Genomic DNA, 20,156 nt, shown 5'->3' with positions numbered 1-20,156 from the left:
GATATAAGCTTTTATAATTTAATACCACTGCCTGTATTTTAACACGGCCTTAATTCCACATCATTCTCTCCTGTGTCCCAAATGCATCGCTCCACCTTCTCTTGGGTTGTTTCCTCTTGGCCGATCTGTAACCTTTTACCCATTGTGTCTTGTTCCAGTGCTTTCCCCGCCCAGGTCCATCATTCTCAACAGCGAGTGTTCACATCTTGGATGCTTGTTTGATTCTTGCATGTGTTTTCCCTTTTTGTCTCATTAACTCAAGCACGATTCGTTTTGGAGTTATTAAATTGGTTTGAAGATAACAAAAATAATGATATTTTTGAACCGAATAATAGTATGGCAAGATGCTTTTTTGTTGAACGATTTCACTCGGAACGCTATTTGCCTTAAGTGTGTACTAATTCATCCGTGACGGAAAAATCTCTCCTGGTTCGCTTCAAAGAGGGCTTTCGTGTCGCATTACTAGCAGGCTCCGTCATTGAGCTTTTCCCCTGCCCTCTGCGCAGGTGATTGAGCTCGTGCAGAAGTACGGTCCCAAGCGCTGGTCGCTCATCGCCAAGCACCTCAAGGGCCGCGTGGGCAAGCAGTGCCGCGAGCGCTGGCACAACCACCTCAACCCTGAGGTGAAGAAGTCGTCGTGGACCGAGGAGGAGGACCGTGTCATCTTCGAGGCGCACAAGCGCCTCGGAAACCGCTGGGCCGAGATCGCCAAGCTGCTGCCTGGCAGGTACGGGCTGCATAGCGGAGTGGCAATGACCGGTCGGCGCGCTCGCCACCGAGGGAGGGTTGCACAGTAGTCGATTTCATTTCCTCAGCCGTCGATTTCATTTTCTTACTGCAGGGTGATGTTTTCTTCGAGTGTTGTTGACCTTAAAGTGTAATTAAAAGGTGTGGTGTTTGGCGCACCGCGCTGTGGAATCGGTGATCTCACGTTGAATGAGTGATATCTGCAAACTGGGCCTTGGCGGTCCTCTTCACCATCCCACACTGACCGGCATGGTGGAGTATGGTCGAACAACACCTACAAACATGGTGTGGGGATGGCCTTCATCCAACAGAAGATTGAAAAAGCACCGTAATTGTTGTGATATCGTTTGCAAGGGTGGGCTGTTGTGTGGTGTGAAGACATTTCCCCAAATTTGAAAATTACCCAAAATGTAAAAGTACATCACAAGTAACATAAAAACTCCCCACTTTTATCATTGATGTTGCTTTATAACAGGAAAAGTAAGCTTTAAACATGGACCCTGACAAAACTGGAAGATTCTAATAAAGTTGACAAATGAGCCATATCTGTTAGATAAATGAACACCAGCCACCGTGCATTCCTTGTTAGAAAGGAGTATTAACGATGAATGTGGTGAATTTGTTTTATTAGAACATTGGCAGAAATGCCAATGTAGTCCTTGAATGTTTAAATAATAGTCTCGATTTTCCTTTCTATTCAACATACTCTAGTAATGCAACATAATGTTTTACACTCATTTGTGGACTGTTTAAAAATGTGTGTCGTTACACTGTAACCTTCCCCTGCTTTTTTGATACAAAAACATTTCTGGAAATAATGTTAAAGAGGAAGTACATTAAGTGATTCATTTATTCTGCAAATGTCCCTTTGGTGGTGGTGTTAATGGAGGCAGCATTTGGTTTATGGGAAGAGATGGGGATGATGGCAGAGAGTGGCTCTTAGTCATCATAACAATCAAGTTAATAAAGTGTTAGTACGAACTTTATTTCACATTTCGTTTCGGCACAAAAGCATGTTCTGAATGTGTGGTCGATCAGAGTTTTTAAAATGCAACATTCGTGAATAAAGTCACATGCAGTCCATGTTTTTTTTCTTTCCCCAAGACTCCTCTGAAGCCACTAAACACGAGTTGTTCATTGTAACTGGTGTTCATTCATTCTGCCCAAAAGGACCGACAATGCCATCAAGAATCACTGGAATTCGACGATGCGACGGAAAGTGGAGCAGGAGGGCTACCTGCAGAACTCGCCTGACCCGGGCTTCCAGCTGCCAGCGGCGCTGTACCAAACAACCTGTTCGGGGCCCATGCCCCCTTACCGTGACACCGTGCCCCATCGCTCCAACTGTCCTAACTCGGCCACCTTCCAGTACTACCCATATCCAGAGACCGAGGAGGTACGTGTTTAGTGCCTCGCCAGGTAGATCAGGAGGCTAATTAACCCCTCTCCCATTCCGATGACGTAGGGTGTACGTCATCAGTTTTTTTTCTGAGTCCATTCCGGTTACGTACGTTTACGTCTTTGGAACGGAATCGATTCTGAATGGAATCTGAAGTAAAAGGCCATGCGGGGGGGCGTGTGGCACAGCTTAGCGCCAGCATTCATAGAGTGCGGTCGTGTCGCTACAGTTCTCTGCGTTGACTACAGTACAGTGTCTTTAAAAACAGCAACGCTACGCCTCTCTAAATAAAATTAACGCCGAACCGCTTGTGCGTTCTGAGATGAATCGGTTAATGGGACACCCACCCTGCAACTTGCAGACGTCTTGGAATGGAACAGGGTGAATGTGTGTTGGAGCACTGGGCCAGGATTACCAAGATGACAGTTTTGAACCTGGGTATTTCGAAAACATACTTCAAAGTACCGTGTGCTATGAAGCAGACCTATGGCCTGAAACGTCGTCTAGTATGTATCTTTTTTCATTTAAGGCAGCATTATTGACAAACGTTTGAGTTATTTTTGTTAATTGTGCTTGTGCGTCAATGGCAGTGCAGCATCATCACATGATTTGCTTAATAAATAAATAAAATTCCAGGTGTAGCGGAATAAAATGGATTGACAGGTTAGTCAACATGTTGCCATCTGAGCACTAAAATTGTTAGTTTAATGTCCTTGGAATAAACATATGTGTAGCCTAGCTTGTAAGATGGTGCAGTGTTTCGGTGTGGATACAAATCAATTGGAAGTGCTGTAGTCATACATTTAAGAGGCAGTTCTGTAATGTGGGGCAATGTTACCGCTGCTTTTTGTAAGTTTTTGGAATGGAAATGTATTTTTCTGATGACATCAAACTGATAGCACAATTGGAATATTCGGAAATAATCTGTCTCTCTCCTTGTAAGGAGTTGTGCTGTTTGTTGGTTGTTTTCATGATGTGTGGATTAAAAAATTCCTTGGACTTAAGGTCATGGTCTTCAGATGATCTTGTTTTGCCTCAAGAATGCACTCTGAACAGGACCATTCGCACTTGATTGTGACAGAAAGTTAATACTGAACTGAATGCAGTGTGTAAAAGTAGATTGGACTTCAGTAAGTTCAGTGCAAACACTTGAAATGGTTTATTTGCCAAGCACAGGTTCTTGTCCATATATAAGAATAGGGCCATATTTAAGGAGCTTTTATTATTTCAACCAGGTTTAGTTAGTAAATGTGTGTAGCTAAATACTTGGTTTGAAGTGCAATGTGTTCTTTGAAAGTCAGCAACTTGAATAGCCTATCTTGCAAATGTTATTTGACTTCAGTTTGTAGGAACAGGATTTGTCAGCATTCATATTTTTCATTCACAATAGCAATCATATAATTTAAGCTCTGTTACTCATAACCTTTGAGTCACGTGTGTGGTTATTTTTCTTGGATTGTTTGCTCGCAGATGGCCGCTCAGCGTCACAATTACCAGGTGTCTGTGCGTTTCAACATGACCGGCCAAGGAATGAACTTTCAGGTTATCTCTTCACACTGCACCGTGACCACGCATCCTTATACATGGTGGCATTTGCGCTTAATTTTTATGTGCAAGTAGGAATTTATTTGCAAAAGAATTAAAAGTCTCCTCGCATTGGTCGTCGACATGATCCCATTCCGCGTTCCAACACCACCGTAAATCTGTAAAAAACAAAAACTCGTGCCGCCTGTGCACGTTAGCACTACTCCCAGTGCCTCCACGTGATTTCCACTCTTTGCGCCCTCCTTTAATGTTTGATATTTATGGCTCCGATTACCAATAAATGTTAGCTGCTCGCTCACCGAGAGTAAATTTTTGATGATTAAAATAACCAAATTTGCTTAAAATTTGTCAAAACAATCCCTTTGTAGACTGTAACCCAAGTTTCAGCAGTATTTGAGCCAGTGACGGGCATGAGTTTTTACTTAGGAGTCAGGTAACGCTGCTGGCCAGAGAAATGCCTTAACTTGCTCCCCTCTTGCGACACCAGAGCCTCCGATTAGCGCGGTTGGCTAGATACGGTGCGAAAGAAGTTGACCATACATACAGAAGACATGGCCTCTCCTCCACGGGGGGTTATTTGCGCAGTGTCGCGTCCCCATCAAAGCTGCAACAAAATGCCCACTTTAAAAGTGCTTCTCGTGCCCGGGTCACGAACATGAGTCCACGGGGGGCTTTGTCCGCCGCTGCGAGGCCGTCTCGGGCAAGCAGCGCCAGGAGCGGAAAGTCAGGCAGGCAGCTTTGGTGGCCCGGCAGGGTGAAGGAAGTCGCCGTTTTACGGTGGTGACGGGGGGGGGGAACCTGCGAGCCCTCGCCATCCCTCGGGGGGAAACGCTAAGAAGTGAAGCGCTTAGCGGGGTTCGCCTGGGCCCCAAGTAATTGTGGGCGCCACGGTGGTGAGATGTTAAGTACCTCGTCTGGCACACAGGAGGTCCCGGGTTCGATCCTGTTGACGCCTGTATATTTGGAGTTTGCGTGTTCTCCCCGTGGTCGCGTGGTTTTTCTCCAGGTCCTCGAAATGTTCCCTCCATATGTAGAAACATGCTTTTAGGGTGTTTGGCTGCTATACATTTACACACATTGAGCTACTTCATTGAGCTATCATTTGTGGCCAGGTCGCTTCTGAAACAGCTACATAGCTCAGTGGGCTTTAAATTGTAAAATAAAAAAGACAGTTTAATAGTAAGAGCGGGCAGTCCCGCTTGCGTGCCATAACCGCAGTGGCCGCGGCCGCTGGAACTCCATCCAAGAGCCTGGCTAGGGGATAAAAGTCTATGTGGAATCACAGTTCCACCCGGGAGGCTTGAGTTTTTGTTTTTTAAATATTTCTGGTGGCGATGGAACACGCAAGTGGAGAGTGGAACATGTTGGTGGTCACCAATGGAAAGCTCAACATCATTGGACAAAAACCTAGTTACATGTTTTAAGAGGTTTTAGGGATTTATATTTTTCAAGAAAATTTAAGAAATCTAGCCATGTCCAGTAAGAACACAAGACTAATGCCATTCAGTTTCTGAGGTAAACATCACCTTTGCCAATTCTATTAATGCGTGTTTTGCATTGTTTTTCGAACCATTTTCCCTTTGCATAAAAATGTCCTGTGTTGTAATAGGTTTTTACCCTTTCAACTGGTACAAAAACTGACACCTTTATACAAGGCATCATGTTTGCAATAACCACAACACAAGCAGTCAAAATGCAAACAAAAAGAAACAACTGATGATGATAATGATATGCACTGTCCTTGAAGTTGATTGGCCCACACCCGAGACAGCTTTTCTTCTTTTTGTTTGCATTTTGACTGCTTGTGTTGTGGTTATTGCAAACATGATGCCTTGTATAAAGGTGTCAGTTTTTGTACCAGTTGAAAGGGTAAAAACCTATTACTATATTTTGCCACTGGTAAAGGAGATGTCTCATAATGTCCTGTGTTTTGTACCTGCACAGAATTGCTATGGGGAGGAAGAGGACCCAGACAGAGAGCAGCGCATAAAGGAGCTCACCATGCTACTGATGTCCACCGAAAACGAAGTTCGCGGAAAACAGAACTTCACGGTCAGCATCTCCGTGAATGAAATCCATGTTATTTTCCGTTTCTTCAATTTCTTCACCACCCAGTTCAAAAAACCCTCGGTTGCATTCTAGACATTCTCGAGCCACGCTTGTGGTCTTGCCGCACCCAGCAGTGACCGAGCGATTGTGTCTGCAGATGGAGTATGGTGGGGGCTGGGGCTCTGCCCTCCTGTCTGACCACGTCATCTTGTCAGACGGCAGCCTGGCAGGCCCGCTGGGTGGCCCCGAGGAGCCGTTAGCGGCCTTCGCGCATTCCCAGGGGCCCGCTTGCTCTCTCGCTACCAACACGAGCCCTCCCCAGCCTGAAGGCGCACTCACACCCCCAAGCTACCTCTGCCTGGATGGACAAAACAACTTTGGCAGCTCGGAGACGGGTTATAATGTGCACGTGCCGCCAGCCTATCACGGCATGGACACAGTAAGTGACGTTATTTTCCTTCTCCTAGAATGCTTACTGGCCAGTAGCGTCATACATAAAGAAAATAGGTCTGGGGGGTGGTGACGGTGCATAACTGTTGATAGATAGTAAAAACGACGTGTGTGTGAGATAGACACCAGCCTGCAAAATTGAGGTGGTCTGTTAAGCCATCGGTTAGTTGATAATGCTGCATGGATTTTCTGAATGGTATCTCCCTCCTTTGCGTGGGTTTTCTCCTCCATACCCAGATGTCACCTTCCACGTGAAAATATTGTGTTAACTTTACTCTTGTATAATTATAAGGTGTGTAAGCGATTCATCGATTAGCCAATTAACAATTCTTTAATTCCTGCGTGTCTGAATCAATCATTTAAGCAAACAAGACAACAAAAAGCAACACACTACAAACGGCATACATGAACAAGATTAATAAGAATCGATTTTTTAATGCAATCGCTACCCCCAAATTGTAACAGTAAATCACATTGCTGGGGAGTTGGAAGGGGTGTGACTCATTCTCTACCTAACAAAACACAAAGCTCTAAAATTGGTTGACTGACCGAGATAACCTCTCACTGGCACTGGGTCCAGGGTTGGGTGGTGGTAGTCGAGTGGCTAAACTAAACTACAAACTATAAAACTTTTTATTTTACCAGGTAAAGCCCACTGAGCTATATAGCTCTTTTTCAGAAGCTACCTGGCCACAAATTATAGCTGAACGAAATGGCTCCTCATGTGGAAATGTATAGCAGCCAAATAGTCAAAGCGCATTTCTAAATATGAAGGGAAAAACTGGTGGACCTGGAGAAAAATCTACAAAACCACTGGGAGAGAACATGCAAGCTCTAACTATACAGGCGTCGGGATCGGGATCAAACCCACGACCTCCTGCATACCAGGCGAGGTAGTTAACATCTCTTCGCCACCGTGATGATGATGAGAGAGAGAGAGACACGCAAACTCCAAATATACAGCAGCAGGCGGCGTCAGGGTCAAGATCGAAGCCACGACCTCCTGCATACCAGGCGAGGTAGTTAACATCTCGCCACCGTGGCTCACACGTTGCCCCCACGCGTCCAGGAGCCGTCCTGCCTCGGCGACCTCCACACGCTGGAGTTCCTGGAGGGGCTGGACCGTGGCCACGCTGACGGCGACGCCGCCGCCGCCGCCAGGTTGATGGTGGTCAAGGTGGAGGCCTGCGACTCGGCGTGCAGCTTCGCCGGAGATGAGGGACCCGGTGGCGCGGACGGCGTCAAAACGGACGGCACGCCCGCCGTGGCGCCACCAGGCCTCCTGCGACGCGCCCGCAAGCGCCTGAAGAACGGTCTCCTCGAAGACTTGTGCTCCTCCGAGTTCACGCCAAAGGGGACGCCGACAAAGTCCATGCCCTTTTCTCCGTCACAGGTAAGGTTCGACCTTGTCCGGCCGGGGTTTCACCTTTGAGAATGTGATTCCCAAAAATATTTAGGTTTTTTTTTTACATTGAACTAAATTTGCATTATCTTGTTGGACAGGAGGTGTGGGTTTGGGGAATCCAGAATATTGAAGTGGACACTGTGAAAGAGTTGCAGCAGTATCGTCTTTTTTACTGTTGGGTTTTATATACAACCTTGAAACATTCCATTTCCATTATTCTTTTTCTAGCCAAACTTTCTTGTGCTTCATTTTATTTATTTGTATGTGTGTGTTCGTATGTCTAATGTGTGAGTATTCTGCACTTGTTTGGATATGCATATGCTACATGCATGGCATATTCTTACCTTTTAGAAAGGGCCTTGAATTGTATAAAAAGCACATTTTATATTGTAGTGGCAATAGAAATGCCGTTCCTGTAACACTCGCACGACTTCTCGAAAAAAATCTGACTTGCATTTACACAACAAACAAATAGCAAAAAATCTAGCTACCCACCTTACATTCCACCCCAACAAATGCTTTACAAATCACACTTGACCCTCAAATTGCACCCAACCCATTTTACCGCCGGACGCGCATAGTCAGATAGAAGGATAAGCGGTGCAGGCAATTACTGTTAGTCATCCCCTTGTCTCGCATTCTTCTGCTCCCTCCCCCCCCCACCTTCAGTTTCTGAACACGTTGATGCCGCTGGATTTGCCCTTGTTGACGGACTCCCCGACGCTGACCTCAACGCCCGTGTGCGAACTCAAGGCGGCGGCGACCACCCCGACGACGGCGCGGGACCACGCGTCGCGCGTGCAGAAGGAGAACAACGGGTAATGGGGCTGCGCACGCGGCCGCACACAGCGAGCCAAGCCCAAGCTCGCTTGTCCTCACCTCCGCCGTGAACTCGAGGCGGGACAGATACCCTCGCCGTGTTTCGCGGCGCGCCTTTCTCTCTCGGTGTTTTTTTTGTGGCCAAACGCTCTGGGGCCCCCGATTTTTTTTTTTTTTTTTTTTTTTTAGTCGTCGTCTGATCCGCATCACAGCAAAGGTGAAAGTGAGTTGGAGAAACGTGCTACCGTGTAGTAGTAATAACGGCAACGTTCAACCCTTAAGTTCAGTCAGCACCATACAATTGTTGCAGCAGTTATGTATTCAGCAACTATGTATTCTACATGAACGGGTGTTGTGAACCATTTCACTACTTACGTGTTTATTTATGTGTTTGACTTGGTGCAGTTTTCATTGTATGAATGCATAGCTTTATAAGTGATGCTTGCTATGCATGTGTCAATTGACACCCCTGAACACCCCTTGCAATGGTTTATCCAAGTGAAATATTTATAAAGAGGGTAGAAAAACAAAACTTCACAACTTAAAGCACTGAACCACAAAAAACATTTCCATAAAATGTTAAAGTAAATGAGAGCTTACTTTTTAAAGTTGGCAGCCATCTGTAAAAAAAATACCTTTATAGCTCATCGGATTCCTCCAGTATAAACAAATATTCTGATTGTGTACAGGCACGTGTGTTGACATGCACAGCACGCGAGCGATTGTTTAGTTCATTGAGTCGTGCATTTATTTAGTCAGTGCTTAACAGTTGCATCATCGCCCAGATCATTGTGCTTGTGGAGGCAGTGCAGTGCTATTATGCTATAATGGATGGAGATACACATTGCGCTTGTACAAAAGGTTTGTAAATAAATAATAAAATGTGCCTGCATAGCTCGTGAGGTTGGTTTGCCTCGTGCAAACATTGTAACGATGATGTAAAGTCACTGAAGGCACGCAGGATAATCAAACTATTACTTTGAGTTGCAAGTAGGTATATATGAATATATCACATTCACAATTCCAGTAAATGCCAGTAAAGAGAATGTGCATTGTTCATATTCTTTTATTTTATTATTACTGATGATTATAATTACTGAAGGCACGCAGGATAATCAAACTATTACTTTGAGTTGCAAGTAGGTATATATGAATATATCACATTCACACAATTCCAGTAAATGCCAGTAAAGAGTGTGCATTGTTCATATTCTTTTATTTTATTATTACTGATGATTATAATTACGGTAAGGTTTTTTTGCTCAGGAAAACAAAAACTTAGTCCATAGGCTTTCTCAGATCAAGCAAAAGATCATCAGTGCAATGCACTATCATTTTATTGAGAATTGAAGGTGAAATAATAGCTGTCCTTTTAGGGTAACATTTAAACATGTTTGCTCTGCAAACGTGAGTTGATACAGGTGCTTTACATTGACAAGAAATGCTAGGGCAAATAGTTGATGAACCTTTTTATAACCCGCTAAGACCGTGGACCTTTCAGGGCGTGTGTGTACTCTCCTCGCTTGCATGAGCGCATGTTTTTCTCACGTACGGGATACGCAGAGGTGTGGCAGTCGCCACAGGTGGGCAGGTCGTGACCCTAGTCAATATTTCCCCCATCTCCTTCCCTCACCGCTGCGATCATTAATCTTCGGCTGAAAGTGAAAACACGACAAGCTTCACCGCCGCTGCTTTATAATTTTCCCCCGGCCACTAAACGTACACAATTTGCAGTTTTAAACATCCCCCTCTGCCCGTCCCGCCACCTCCTCCTTCTCCAAGAGTTGTGTACAGTGAGCAAAGGAGAAAAGAATATAAAATGAGAGAGAGAGAAAAAAAACAACCCAGCAAAGCAAACATTTTTTGTCCAAAAATATATTTATTTTTTATATTATTTGCAATTGCCCAAAAGCGTTTTTTATTATAGGCATCAGCCGTGGAGAGTGAGGGGGGGGGGTAATGTGTGTGGGCCCTGTCAATTGTCTTGGCCACCTGTGTGGAAAGGCTAGCGAGGTGCTGGTGTTTGCTCAGGGAAAGGCGGTGTTTGCTCTCCGTCCAGCACCACTCGAGTAATCCTCTCTGCTCCGTGCAATTGAGACACTGATCAAAGGACCTTTGGTCATCGAACAGGAGGAAATGGAGAAAGTAAAGGTGTGGTTTGTGGATGGGGCTGCTGGCCAAGGGTTACACAGGCTGGTTGATGGGCAGCCTAAAGCAGGCCTCGAGTGGCGTTCAGCCGTACAAATAGCCCGAGCCTTGTGTGCGCCTGACATGCCTTCAATTAGGGTTTTGGGTAGCAGTGTTTGTCGCTCTGGCTTACATGGAGAATCCTCTGCACGTAATTAATATTTTTAAGAAATAGAAATTGGGAGAAAAATATTTGAAAATTTCGCTTTAAGACTGAAATATGTAATTTAGCACAGAGCACTCAGAATTTATTTATTTTTGCGTGACATGTTTCAACTCAAAGCTTTTAAATCAAGCGGACTTTCACGGTAATCGAGAGTTATTTTTCTGTTTCACCTTTTTAGATTCCGGACACCGAGGAAGTGGGTGGTGGAGGCGATTCCCAGAACCCCGACACCGTTTAAGAATGCACTCGCAGCTCAGGAGCGGAAGTACGGGCCTCTCAAAATACTGGTACGCGAGGAGGAGGAGGCACGGAACAGGATAAAAGCACCTTGTGAAGTCATAACCCGGGTCACGTTGCAGCCTTGCTCTTGGTTTTATTGCCACAGATAAGGGTCCCACAGCTGTGGTGCATTGTGAATTGTGCTCCTTGGACCTAAACGTTACCAAGGAACCATTGCCTGAAAATGAACGAGGTTGTTTTAAAGGTCGTTTTTATAGTCCCCCATCAAGACCAGGTGTGGTTGTACACACCTGTAATCAATCCAGTGACCTGGAAGTGGGGTTGCCGGATCATACAGACAGGGAGTTGTGACATGTATGAGACACCAACGTACAGGGTAAAATAAGGTGCCTGCGTTGCAAAAAAACGTTGCTGACCAATCGTTTTTAATGTTTTTGAACACTCCTTTTTTCTTAACAAATAAATTTCCTGTGCATCTCATGTCCATGGCCCATCCTTAAAGTATGCATGAGACTCAGGCTTTCTTGGGCGAGCATATAACGGTTGTTTGAACTGGACGCGATTGAAGTTTCCCGTCAAAAAAATGTTTAGTTTGTAACAGGTGCCTTCCTCTGGGTTCTATTCCAGCCACAGACCACGAGTCAGCTGTCCGAAGACTTGACCGATGTGGTCAAAATAGAACTTGAGCACGGGTCGGACTCGGAGGGACACTTTCTGCCCGTCCACATCAAGCGCGAGGTAGTGCCTCCGTCGCCGCCAGCGATAGGCACCGTGCGCCACACTCGGTTGGACGTTATGTGCGATGGAACGGCGCTCTGTGGTGGTGGTGCAGGCAAAAGTAATGCGCCTTGTAAGGTTGAAGATTATATTTCTGCAACAGGGTTTTTGCTTGTCAGAAGAAAAAAAGTGTCTGTGCCTGAGTCATAAACAAAGAGCACATCTGTATATGACACCTCGCCATGAAAGGGCTAGTGTTCTCACAACTCCAATGTCTTTTATTGGCTTCGTAAACCGAGTTGTATTATAGCATGATGACAACACTGCCGTATAATGTAGATTGGCTGAGTTATCTGTTACGGTATTCTTCATTGACTAGAAATGTTATTTTACTCTTTGTAATCACTGGAAGCTAAAAGTGGTGCCTTTTGTGGCAGTAAATAATGTGTTAATTGCCCGTGCGTTGCTGAATCGGCCACACAATAATTAATTAACATGTATTCTGAAGCTCGTGAAACGTGCGATGAATTGCATGTGTGAGAAATTATTAATTAGATGCATTATGAATGCCAATATTTTAATTTAAGCTAAAGGAACGAATATACCAGAACAACTGAGACTGGATAAATGAGACGGGGAAAAAAAAGGTAGAAATAATGAGATGGACGATACAAAAGAGCGAGAGGGAAGAAACGTAAGAGATGGTGTCAACAATTCGCGTGAAATACTACAGATCAAACGAATGAGGCAAGTACGAAGAGCGGAAATTAGATGGTAGACATGTAACTGGTTCTCGAATCGAACTGCGACCGTGCATCATGACGGTAGCAGCGTGACGCTAAACACTTGTTGGCGTGCGCATGTTCCCCTGCACTGCCGCTGCTGCACGCTACAGGCGGATTCTCCATCCCAGTCGGCACGCCGCTCCCTCTCTCTGGACGTGTGGGAGCGGTGCAGCCCAGAGCCGTCGCAGACCCTCTCCCTGCTGCCCGACGCCGAAGGAGGGGCGCTGTCAGGCGTGCTGGTGAGCAAGCAGCTTTGCAAAGTCCCCCGACACTGCCACCATCCCGGTCTTTCTACGGCGGTGGGCGTGGAGGAATCGTGCAAATCCCTTTTGCCCGCAGGGGCTGAGACAGAACTGAATTAAACGTAAACTTAATTTCCGTTTATATTTGTGCAATAATGCTTGATGGAAGATTTACAATTTCTGGAAATGCAAAGTGTTAAACATGGGTTTTGCTTGTTCAGGAGTGATGACTAGCTTGTTACCTCCACCTTCGCTGTAACCCTGCAATGCAGGACATTACACAGTTGTACTTATTTCCATTGGATAACCAAGTCTAATCAATCAAAGGGTAAAGGATGATGAAGTGCACTTGTATTTATAAATATGCACGAAAGAGTTGTCCTGCTGTCCATGTAAGATAGTGTAGTTAGTCTTAAATGAAGTGCAAACAACAATGTTTACTGTGGTCATAAAACGAGTACAGCCTGCCAGGTGACCCAGTTGAGGTCACCTGACTCTGGTGCATGGGAAACCTTTGGGAGTGGTGTAAAATACATTTTACGTATTTATTACTTTTTATTGCTTACCTGGCAAAGAACTTGAACTAGGTAATGCATTGATTAGTTGACCACATTTGCAAAACCTGGTCATGCATTAAATGTTCACTCACCAGACCCGAATCTGCGAGGTCACGTCACAAACACAGCTTTACCAAGGAAAACTTAGGGGATGTCTTGAGCCTCCCCTAAGTTGACTCGGCCTCAAAAGAGTGTACCTGGTGCGATGTGTAACCTCGCCACTAGGGAGACGCAGGCGGCTGGGCGTGGTGCTGGACACCCAACCCTCTTGTGCCGTTCCGACCTTGATAGGTGCTCGCTAACAACGTCTTTGTAAAAAAAGCCATGCAAACAATATATCGAATGAGACTGATACGATCTAATCAAGTAATACTACGTGTTGTATTAGTAGGGATCGCTGCGTGGTAAGACGAATGCAATGTGTGTAAATCAGTGCTACTTACGATAACCCGTTTGTAAAACTTTGTTGACCGCCTCTGCTCTGCGCGTGTGTGTGTTCATGTGTGTGTACATATAGACAAAGGGGCTGTTGGTCTCGGGGGTGGAGGCAGAGAGAAGGGAAGACCGAAGCGCGGGCTCAGTGCAGAGGTGGCGGCAAATTCCAGTGGTGCTACGAACGCGAACGGAGGGACACACACCCTCGGTGAGCTCAGTTCCTCCCCGCCCGCTTGCCCTGCACGCTCGCGGCCCTTAGCGTCCACGCGAGCTCTGGAGCGGTACCAACGTAAGCCAAGGGCATCGCGTGTCCTTGGCTTGCTCTTCTTTTAGAACGTTCACATTATTTGAAGACACCTGTGCAGTTGCGCACTCTTGGTGTGCTGTGGTTAATCAGCGAGCCTCTAGCACATTAAATAAGCAGGTAACTATGCCTCCTTCACCTATCTTGTCCCTCCATGTAAAAAATAAGTTTTGTTTTTTTACATCCCATTCGCTGCACAGCCTTGTGGGTGTGGGTTCATTGGTTCAACACAAGAAAACTGGACTGGTTTTGACATGCAGTGTCTCATCAGCAGCATCAGGTTTGCTTGAACCAATGATGGTGTACTGCCAGGTGCTTGGAGGCACATACCATCTAAGTTAGATGAGTCCTAGTTTGACGAAAAATAAGAATAGGTTTTACCCTTTCTACGCAAAAAAACAGGAGGTGTTTAGATGTTCAAAAAACAAGGCGTCAAGTCTGCATTAACCACACATACTTGATGCAAAACTATATAAGACTATGTAACACAATGCAAAATAAATTATTAGTGTTGTCATGGAGGGTATAAGTAACAAAATAAATCTCCTTTATATATCTGTGCCTCCACCTAAAACTAAAGTAGCCTTTCCACATTGACTTATGCTTTCCCATGGACGTTGGCTAAGCTTTTGGTGCATGTCTATGAAGGGCCAACGCTGTCAGCGTCCAGGTAAGACGAGTGGCACACGAAAAGATTGTCTCTCGTCTGTGGTTACTTTAAACTGGAGGCAGAATGCCGTTGCAAATTGAAGTCCATGGAATTAACCGCACAATTTCCCCAAAACTCGCATGTGATACCCGAGTCCCGAGCAGAGTGGATTTAATCGCTTACGCTTACATCACAATTTACGCTGCCTGCCACTTTGTGATAACAAAGCTAAACATTTGCACAAGTGTCTGCTAAACTTTTCCTGCTTTTTTGTAAAATCTGGAACATTTTAATTATTCATAACAATCGCCGATCGCGTTTACGCATTCTAAATTTACATTGTAATTGCTAACGGAGTCTTAAAGGCAAGCATACATTGACTTTGTTTTAATTGTATTTGTTTTGGGAAGTAACGTTGTGCTCTTAACTCCCTCAGCACTTTCCTACGCTCTGCATGTCGGATCATGCGTGGACCCTGCCTGCCGAGGTCATATCTCAGTGAAACACCTCGCCCCAATCGCTCAAGCTCTTAACAGAACAGAGCTTAGACCACCAGGGCAGATTCGCCTCTGCTCATTCTTGCCCCCGTGCATTCACACACACTCTCGCACAAAGGCAAGCGCGGACGGTGAACACGGGACAACGCGTTTAGCCACACAAAAGAGAATCGCGTCCGTCAGACACGGTCGAACTGGTGCCCGTTGCGTCACCTGTATTTGCTTTAAGCGTGAGACTGAGAAAGCAGGGCTTTTCCAGGTGCTTCCATGCGTATCCGCTGCCTGCCTGCCACATTCTCATGCTGGCGTAGACATGAATGTACACTCATTGACACTCGTGTGGTTGCAAGCATTCCTGTAAGGACATGACACCTCAACTCAGACCGAGGGCATTCAGGGGCCTAAAAAAAAAATGTTGTGCCATGAGGGCACGGCTTCCGCTTAATTTTAAATCCCTCTCCCATTTTTTTTTTTTGTCCTTTGTGCTCATGTTTGCCTCTTGCTAACAGAATCTGTAAAAAAAAAAGTTACTAAAACCCCTGCACCGATCTGCCTGCGGTGTGTATGCATCGTACCCTCACCTCTGTAAAATGAAAATATTTAATTGATTTGTACTGGGGTGTGGAAAGGAATGGTTTCCTCTTGCATACAACCTTTTGAATTGCTTATTTTCAGAAGCGGACACTTTCCGGGTAATTTGAGAGTTTTATTTACTTTGTTCTGCTTTGCACTACTTTTGCTGCCTTTTAAAAAAAAAATGTGTTCTTCACTCTTGGTGTTGGTTCTCGGTGTGCTCATGATTAACAATTCCTTGTGTTTTTTTTTCCGCTCCCCTGTTTCACCCGACTTTAACATTCTACCCAAATCCTACGTATTTGACCAAAATCCTGTCTGCTCCCACTCGGTCATTCCTCTGCCCCTTGCACGACTTCCACTCTTGTCACTCCTGGCCATTTTATCTGCTTCTACCGTCATCTCCCCAACTCACATCCCATCCTTCTTCGGTGCCGCTCTCTCCCTCTCCGCCTCCCCCCTTTTCCCCCTCCACCTGCCACCCTCCTGTCGACCCACGCGCCCCCCTCGCCCCCTCGTGAAGCCGGTTTCCGCGGCGTCTTGGGAGATGACGCCGTTGGGCAAGACGGCGGAGGAGCATGCGGCAGTGACGGAGCAAGCCCGCAAGTACATGAGCAGCCTGGTTCCTCGCAGCCTTTACCTGTAGCCTCGTGAGCACTCCCCCCATCCCACCACCGAAGCCACTCGCACAGACGCCGCTTGGCCTGCCAGTTAGACCCGCGGAGCCTCGGTCGCTTGCAAGCCCGAAGGGCGCGACTCGATTGTCCCGTTCGATTTCCAAGCAAATCGTTCGCTTGTTTTCCCTTTTCTTCACCCCATGGTGAAATTGATTTAAAAAAGGCCGCCCTCTGCTGACGACCCGAACATGGGTCGCTGTGTGATTGGTGGTCATTGGGCGCTTATGCGAGTGATGTAAGGTTCTAGCTTGAAAGCAAGTTTTATACATTGTTGGATGCAAGAGTCGGTGGATGTGGTTTTTGTAAGCTCTTTTTTTTGTTTATGCACTTGTCGGTACGGTCAGGAAAGCCAAGAAATACTTTTTTACCAGGCTGGCTTAAAAAAAAATATAGACTGCTTGGGGGCATTTTGACACATTCTGGGTTAATGAGGCAAGCATAACTTTATGCAGAAGTAAGCATATTTAATATACAGTATCTATTAATATATTACACTTAGTTAAATGTACTTTTTACTACTTTTTTGACAATTTAAGGGAGCGTTCATTGAACTGAAGTCTAGGAAATTTTAGGGTACAGATTTAACTCTAAATATACTCAACCATAACACTCACAAAATCGCCGAGGTTTGTTACATATCAATATTTTTTACAAAGACCGCCTTAAAATCTAGTGGCATTTACTTTAGAAAATTGTGTTATTTATTGTCAACATGCAGAAGGCATATTTGTTTGGGCGAATTTAGCCCACCCCTGTATTTCCAAGTTGCGCTGCTGGTGAAAGTTGATCGCCAGTGGCTTCCCAAGACATTAAACATTAATTTTTGAAGTAATCACAGGCGTAATTACAAACTGCTCAATTCAATGAAAGTCTGTATAACGGACACCTGTTACAACAACAAAAATATTTTTTTATAGGCAGTGAGAGCGCATACATTTGATGTGTGCGTGTGTATATTTGTGTTGTCCATTGCTTCTGCTATTGGGCCACCTTGAATGTAGTTCCAGTGCTGCAAAACGTTCACCGTGATGAGGACATGGTCACATCCCCTGGGGCGGTTTGTAGCTCCAGAGAGGCGAGCGCACAATGGGAGATGTAATAGGTGGTCTGGGCTAGGGCTCCCATGAGTGGCGTCCATCTACCCATTGTTTTAAATGTAATTATTAATATTGTTAACTTGCACTTATTCCAGCAATTAGTAGCAGTATTTTATGCCTAATAATGAAATCGGTGCAGTGTTGTATCCATTGGAGCGGGAATTCTTACGACACAGTGTTTGGGGCAATAGTGGACATTTCCACATTTTGGCCAGAGGGGAGTCTTGCTGTTGATTTGTATCGGTTTACGAGACATAATCGTCACCCTTAAGTCTCCCCCCCCCCCCCACTCACAAGTTGGGCAGCAATGCCCGTCTGGTGTTGGTTTTTTTCTGCTCCTGTAAAAATCACCTGGATTCATCTCTGCTTATGATGCAGATGGTTGAGAGGTTTAATTCACAAAGTGGATGTCAGCACTGCAGTCATTGCATTCCATTACAAGCTGGGTAGGCTGCATAGCAGACGGTCTTGTATATTAAAAAAACACGACTGATGTTTGCTACAACAGACTGACTATTTTGAAGAAACGATTTTCTTCATTGAGAAATGCCTGCGTTTCTCGTGTATTTGACTTGAAATCAATTCAAACTTTGGAGTTTTTATAAGTGTTCAACACTTGGCAGGGTTATCTTTTTGTATCCATTTATACAGAATGTGATGGTACTCATTCCAATTTTGACAGTATACAGATGTTGCTTGTAAAGGTATGGTAAATTAACTTTTCATATCAATTTAAATGTTATTTGGCTAAAAGCCAGTAATTGAGGAACTAATTTTGTACAAAATACTGATGTGCTGCTTTTAGGAAAGAGTAAAAAATAAGTAATTTGCTGAAGAGTGTCCAGACCAGTGTGGTATTTAATGTAGTTATTGTATTATACAGGTTCCTTGTGTACAATGTAATTATTCAATGTATGTTCCTTTTAAAGGTCATTCATTTTTGTTTTTGTTAATGAGTAATGTTTTACACTCCTTAAGTTAACACAAAGGCAAGGTATTTCTTTGTCGTTGTCGTAAATGTTTGTCCCCATCCAGTGGCGAGAACGTGTTGTCAAGAGTCTTGAACCAAAGTAAAAAAAATAGTGCTGCAGACAATTGTTTTTTTGTTAATAGCATAAAGAAACATGCACTCTTTCGATTTAAAGCTTTCGTGACTGCAGGGATTCATCTTCTTGGTTCTTTCGGTAAAGTCACGTAGAAGGTAAATAATAAAATAATAAAAATAAAACGTTAAATAATTCTCACGACGTTTCGGCCACAACGCAAGCAGCCGTCCTCAGGTGAAGAACAGGTCTGTCGGGAAGACAGCGTCTGGGGTATTCATTCAGACGCTGTCTTCCCGACAGACCTGTTCTTCACCTGAGGACGGCTGCTTGCGTTGTGGCCGAAACGTCGTGAGAATTATTTTATTACGTATTATTTTTATTATTTCCCTTCTACGTGACTTTACCGAAATAACCAAGAAGATAAACATGCACTCGTGAAATGCGAGGCTTTCTAATTCAGCTGTGCGCAAGCACTTGGTCGTCGTGTTGCACCGTCAACGCTTTGGCTTGGGACTCGAGCAAGGATTGGGGGGGGGGGCAGTGATTGAAACGTTCCCGTGCGTAAACTCACCCGAGCAGCTCCTCTACATTTGCTATTGCGAATGTACAAGCGGCTGCTCGTCAACAGATGCGTAAAAAAACCTGCACTTCATAGTTTACGCGCGCGTGTGCTGCATTTGGACCCCATGCTTTAGAATCTTCCCCCCCTCCTCCCGTAACCTCCCCTCGACGGTGACACCTGAACGCGTCCCAAGAAGCAGTTAATGGATCGTTTTTTTAGCATTCAGTCGCGTAACCCGCCTCGAAAGCGTGCGCCCAATGCTATCACGGCTCTGTAAACAAAAGCCTTTGTGGCGCAAACGACTCGCGTTGACTTGAGGTGCTGTCACTGTGGGCTTTAAACGTGGGGGTTGGGGGGGTGCGGGCAGGGAGGGAGACACGTTATGACAAGCCGGAGTGGGCATTGAGCACTGACCTGGGGGGGAGGCAAATTGCCAAACCTGGAGACGAACACAGCCGCTGGGAATGGCGAGCACACCCGAAAGGCAAAATGAAGGGAAACTGCACGGCACTGCGTGCACTGTACGACGATAGAATGTAGTTGGTAAAGTTTGGAGTGTGTTGCACCCTTACTGGTGATGAACTATACGGTAGGGGGTGTGATTAGTTATTTTAGATGTGTGTCGTGACATTTTGATTGTTGATAGTTTTGTATATTGTGCGTGGTGTTTTTTTTAAGCGTTACGTTTGCACCTTTTTTTCTCTGTTTCGCTGTACAAATGTAGACGCTACAGCATGATAGCACTAAGTGTTGTGAATTAAAAGTGAAAGCTACTACAGATTCCGAGTGTACGGTCAACCACTGACCCTAAATATGTTCGGCTGTTGAGGCAGTCTCCATTGCCAAACGCGTGCGACAGTGATCCTCATAATTTTCATAAATGCTGAACTTCAATGCTGTTCTTTTTCAAACACAACACTATCCGTAGAGCTCGTAACTTAGCGAATAAAAATAAAAGGAAATTTAATTGACCGATATAAGACTGTCTTTACGCAGACTCGTCAGCCA

The 20,156-nt window shown here is 45.1% G+C and overlaps 1 protein-coding gene across 7 annotated transcripts in view; it reads left to right on the top strand.

Moving 5' to 3' along the window:
• The window catches only part of MYB (MYB proto-oncogene, transcription factor), a 30,205-nt gene extending 11,407 nt beyond the window's left edge, over window positions 1-18,798 (top strand). For 6 of the 7 annotated variants that reach the window (XM_061569268.1, XM_061569267.1, XM_061569264.1 and 3 more), the window contains 12 exons: window positions 507-727; window positions 1,918-2,143; window positions 3,617-3,688; window positions 5,636-5,743; window positions 5,898-6,179; window positions 7,260-7,583; window positions 8,265-8,413; window positions 10,946-11,054; window positions 11,635-11,745; window positions 12,620-12,748; window positions 13,826-13,951; window positions 16,290-18,798. In XM_061569268.1, coding sequence (XP_061425252.1) covers window positions 507-727; window positions 1,918-2,143; window positions 3,617-3,688; window positions 5,636-5,743; window positions 5,898-6,179; window positions 7,260-7,583; window positions 8,265-8,413; window positions 10,946-11,054; window positions 11,635-11,745; window positions 12,620-12,748; window positions 13,826-13,951; window positions 16,290-16,412 — 1,980 coding nt within the window. In that variant the 3' untranslated portion in view covers window positions 16,413-18,798. The other variant, XM_061569266.1, reaches the window with a different exon arrangement.
• Window positions 18,799-20,156: the final 1,358 nt, after the last annotated feature.

The sequence above is a fragment of the Lethenteron reissneri genome, chromosome 43 (assembly GCF_015708825.2).
Source record: "Lethenteron reissneri isolate LAM-NWPU_2019-01 chromosome 43, ASM1570882v1, whole genome shotgun sequence".
NCBI classification, from domain to species: domain Eukaryota; kingdom Metazoa; phylum Chordata; class Hyperoartia; order Petromyzontiformes; family Petromyzontidae; genus Lethenteron; species Lethenteron reissneri.
This window is presented reverse-complemented; position numbering and strand designations above follow the sequence as displayed.